A 4,844-nucleotide genomic window follows, 5' to 3' on the forward strand; every position below is an offset into this window, starting at 1 on the left:
AGGGAAGCGGCTGGCAGAGCCACGGGGAGCAGAGGGGTCCCAGGCCCTTCTGCCACCCCCTCCGCACCCTTGCTGTGAAAACCTCCGAGCATCGCTACTGTGGCTCACTCAGCCCCTGGCCCGGGGGGATGCGCAGAGCGTGGCTGTCACAGGAATGACAGCTCGGCTCCCGCAGAAGCGGCGCTCTTGGCTTACACCAAATTGCCACAAGAACTATAGCTAATGTGTTCTGGCTCCTGGAGGAGGGTTCACGCAGTTGCCTGAAAACTCGGAGGGCTGAGTAGACATCTGTTGTCTATAACAAAACATTTTAGGTCTACCTTAAATTGAAGAGGAAGATTTTGCCTTCTGCTAACGAACCCAGAGACCATCTGTTACCAATTGCACTTGCTTATCTCGCTCATCCATTAATTATTTTGGTTTACTTTTTAATAAGATAGAGCAAGGTTTATGTGTCTTTCCGTGGTTCCGCAAGGGGCACAGGACGGTGCCTACATCTCAGAGACAAGGACACGCAATTGCATAATTCACGCCTGCGCCGAGTCGCTTCCCTTCCAGTGGCTGCCAGTGGGGAGCTGAGGACAAGACTCGCCGATACAGAGCCAAGAAACCTGGCGACACCGTGACATGAGCTTGCTGCCCCCGGGGAGGTGTAATGGCATTAACAACTTTGGAACACGGGAAAGCACGCATTCGGGATGTGCATTATTGAGCAGATAAGCTGCAGGGTAGGCACATCCAGAAGGCTCTGCTGGTCTGAATTATGAACTTGGATAACGAAACATGAGGAACAATAAAAGCAGAGAAGGGCACTAAAGATGGCACTTAGGACAGCAAACAGCGGTGCAGCACTGCCTGCCTCCTGCGTGAGGCCTTGCAGATGGGTGGGCAGGGCCGGGAGGGGTCCGGCGTGGCAGGGAGGGAAGGGCAGGGCCAGCTTCGTCCTGCAGTGACACCCGGAGCACTGGCCCGGAGCACCTCTGCAGCTCAGCAGTGAGCCTGCCCGCACTTCCCAAGGGCTGGTCCTGAAGGGTTATGGGAAGCCACTCATCTGTCTCATAAAAATATTCCAATACTTTAAATTTGTCCCCCATTGCCCCGCAAAGCCAGCATCCTGAACCCTTCCAGGGACCAAAACCCCAGATGTTTTCATGTCTTTATTTCAGCCCGGGAAATGTCCTGGGGGCGAGCCTTGTCGCCTGCAACGTGTCGAGCCTGCAAATGTCACGGCTCTGTCGGCTCTGTCCAAGAGTCCTCTCGTCCTTGCTACATAAGATAAATAATCAGACTTTACGTGGCTTAATGCTGGGTTTGTCCTGTCTTGCAGGAGGAATCTTTGAGTATGCAGATGGCCCCAATACCCAGGTTATGAGTGCTGAGGAGCAAGCCTTCAGATTCTCTGCCAATATTATTAATAGGAACAGAACTTTGTTGCCCAACACGACACTAACCTACGACATTCAGAGGATACACTTCCATGACAGCTTTGAAGCCACCAAGAAAGGTAAGAGCACAGCACACCTAGCGCTTTGTGGCTGGTTTTTCACTAGAAAAAGGCAGGGTTTGGCCTGAGCCCCAGCAGCTCATTTTGTCCTGCTCCAGCCAGTGGCTGAGATGAGACGTCCTCCAGGAGCCGACCTTCCAGAGGTGGTTTAATGTAAGGGGAACAACTCTTCTTTTTTTCCCCTGCAAACCTCACAAAACTCCTTTCAGTGTTTGCTTCTAATCCTGAGCGAAGGTCTGCAGGCCAGGCCTTTGGTTTTTTTAGTGTATCCCTGGCAGTTTTAACATCCCCAGTGTAGAAATCCTGTTCTCTTCCTAACAGGCAGTCATTCTTTATTATCGGGTAACAGCAGCCCGCCTGAATTACTGAAGGGGGGCAAGACGTGGGAGTGCACAGCGAAGGCTGCGGGGAGTTTGCGTCTGAGCCCGCAGCTGCACGAGGGGCATCGCCGCAGAGGGGGATCCCTGCTCACAGGCGCCTTCACCAGCCCCGGCTGCCCCTTTCCAAGGTTGTTCTGCTGCGGAGGTTTCCTCAGAGCTCACCTGGCACCCTCCGGGCTGTGCCAAGCGTTGGGACAGGACAGAACGCGCAGGACCTGCACCGGGGACGTGCGGATGTGGGGGTCCCGTGTGCCTCAGCTCCCGCCCACGTCCGTCCCCCGCTGGGGCTGGGAGCAGTGGCTTTCCCAAACCCCTGTCATGGCACGTAGCCGGCACAGAGCCCAGCTGCTAGTGCGGAGTGTTAGCGTTCAGTCTGGAAGGACCTGCGGAGGCGGTGGAGAAACGACCTGTTTCTGCTCCTCTGAAAAATTTATATTTCCCCCTCCCCCCCCGCCAAGAAATGCAGCCCCAAATGCAATTGTTCTATTTGAACACAGCTTGAACAAAGCCATGAAAAGCATTATTTTGCAGAAAAAAAATCTATTAAAATGAATGGGAAAACACATTTTCCAGGGCAATCCTGATCACCCTTGGGTATTTCCTGCACACCTCTGGAGGCCCAGCCATTTCTAACACACCACGGCTGCTATTCCCTCCTCTGGAAACACCCCTGGTCCAGACCCCCACCTGCTGTAATTCCTCCTCCGCCTCTCTTCTCTGTTCTCATTACCGAGTATCTCTGCTGCTGTTAGTGCCCAGGACCCTGTCTGTCCATCCACTGCTGCAGGGTCCAGGTTGGGAGGAAGCCTGTGCCCCGTGCTCACCCCTCCTTCGCTGACAGCATCCTTCCCTTCCCTTCCTTTTCCAGCCTGTGACCAGCTCGCTCTGGGGGTCGTAGCAATATTTGGACCTTCCCAAGGCTCCTGTACCAATGCCGTCCAGTCTATTTGCAATGCCCTGGAAGTCCCCCACATACAGCTTCGATGGAAGCATCACCCTTTGGATAACAAGGACACTTTCTATGTCAACCTGTACCCCGACTATGCTTCTCTTAGCCATGCCATTCTGGACCTCGTGCAGTATTTGAAATGGAGGTCAGCCACTGTGGTTTACGATGACAGCACAGGTAGGTAAGGGACGGGCTTTAAAGAATGAATCTGGGAGATTTTTTTGTCGTGGGTCCCATTTAGGAACTCTTCTGATGAACCCTTTTGGGAGCAAGATGCCACCCCATGCAGCGATCAGTGCGCAGGGAGGCACCGGTTCCCAAGCTTTCAAGTGGGCGTTGTAGAAGGCCCTGGGATCCTTTGGGAAGCACTTCGTTCCGTTCACAAAGCGCTGAGAAAGTGGGAAACCCTCAGCACCGCCCCAGCTGACAAAGGGTCACGGGGGGATGAATTGTCTGCTGGTGGGATCTGGCTCGGCTCGGCTCTGCTTGGCGCCGCGGTGCCCATCTGCACAAGCAAAGACCTCGCTCTGTGGCTGCCATTGAGGGTGCAGTTTCCCAGCTAAAAGCAAAAGCAGCCCTGGGAAGTTTTTTGTTTTCTGGCTAATTCTATAAGGCATAGCTGACAAAGTTTTTCACATAAAGCAAGCTGTTGATGGTTCAACAAAGCAAAGCACCGCGCAGCACTATAGATAGAAAAACCCTAAATCAAAAGACACGTTGGCTAGCCTGTCCAAGCTCATTCCACTGAGCCACATGGTTTCTTTAGGGGAGGGCTGATGAGAACACAGTTTGACATTCCTCTTTTGCAAATGTGGGTCACAGTATGTTCCCTTCTTGGTGTATTCTAATGTATTTCTTCCACGATGCAGAGGGACATGCTTCTCCTCTCCTCCTTGCAATAGGCATCTGCTGAGTTTCTCCTTGCAACGTTAGGTACCAACAATTCCTGCTCAGCTGCATCCAGCCTGGCTCTGTACCTGCTGCATAAGAAAGCAATTAATTCTAAGGGTCGTAAGGAAGTTCCAAGTTGTGATTAAGTGACCATGATGAACTCCGCTGTTCATAAATCTAAGCGCACGTTCATTTTTTTCCATGGCTGTTGTGATGGTAAATACTGCAGGTTTTAATCTGTCATGTAGCTGATTCTCACATTCTGTCCTTTCTCAAGGGCATATTTGTTTAAGAAAAAATGTTGTGATCCCAGAGATGTCAAAGTTTAGGACCAAGCTGCTGTCCTCCTCTTCCAAGCCAGTGCAGGGAGCCCAGCTCTCCCCTCGCTGGATGCCGGGGCAGCAGAAAAACACCAGGAAAAGGCATTCAGCCTCAGAATGACTGCTCTGGCAATGCCTGGGGTTAATGATTGACACACGGAGCCCTGGCTTTGATACACCTTTGGCAATGGCCATTTGAGGGAGGGAGGGAAGTCTTGACTGTGTTCCATAAAATAACGTAGGGAGAGATGACTTGCTGTGCTACCCAGCCTGCAGGGCAAAGGCAGACTTTCCGCTAACACTGTGGGTTTGTCTTTGTGCAATGCCTGAAGGCCTTATACGGCTGCAAGAGCTCATCATGGCCCCCTCACGGTACAATATCCGGCTGAAAATCCGCCAGCTCCCGCTGGACACCGACGATGCCCGGCCGCTGCTGAAGGAGATGAAGCGGGGCAGGGAATTCCGCATTATCTTCGACTGCAGCCACCTGATGGCGGCTCAGATCCTCAAGCAGGTGAGCGGGGAGCGGTGGGGGCAAAGCAAAAGTGGCCACCCAGGGACCCATGCGTATGGGGTGGCCGCACTGCAGGAGAGCCCGGCAGGGAGGGGTGCGGACCCGCGGCTTTCCCTCTGTCCGCAATCCGCAGCTACACTAAAAGATACACGTGTACATTTTTCAAGGATACTGTTGCATTTCTACAGCAAATGTAGTTTTCACTGAAAAAAAACCTGGAAGTATCAAAAAGTGCCTGTCGGTAAGAACGAACAAATGCTACGGGAGGAGAAAGTGCCAAGCGTCC

General features: G+C 52.7%; 1 protein-coding gene across 1 annotated transcript in view; it reads left to right on the forward strand.

Moving 5' to 3' along the window:
- The first annotated feature begins 1,335 nt into the window (after positions 1-1,335).
- Positions 1,336-4,844, forward strand: part of GRIK3 (glutamate ionotropic receptor kainate type subunit 3) — a 53,176-nt gene continuing 49,667 nt past the window's right edge. Inside the window, exons 1-3 of the mRNA XM_035895513.1 lie at positions 1,336-1,504; positions 2,753-3,010; positions 4,377-4,558. Of these exons, the coding sequence (XP_035751406.1) occupies positions 1,369-1,504; positions 2,753-3,010; positions 4,377-4,558 (576 nt within the window). The 5' untranslated portion in view covers positions 1,336-1,368. The remainder of the gene's footprint in view (positions 1,505-2,752; positions 3,011-4,376; positions 4,559-4,844) is intronic.

The sequence above is a fragment of the Egretta garzetta genome, unplaced genomic scaffold (genome assembly GCF_000687185.1).
Source record: "Egretta garzetta isolate BGI_Z169 unplaced genomic scaffold, ASM68718v1 scaffold66, whole genome shotgun sequence".
NCBI lineage: Eukaryota > Metazoa > Chordata > Aves > Pelecaniformes > Ardeidae > Egretta > Egretta garzetta.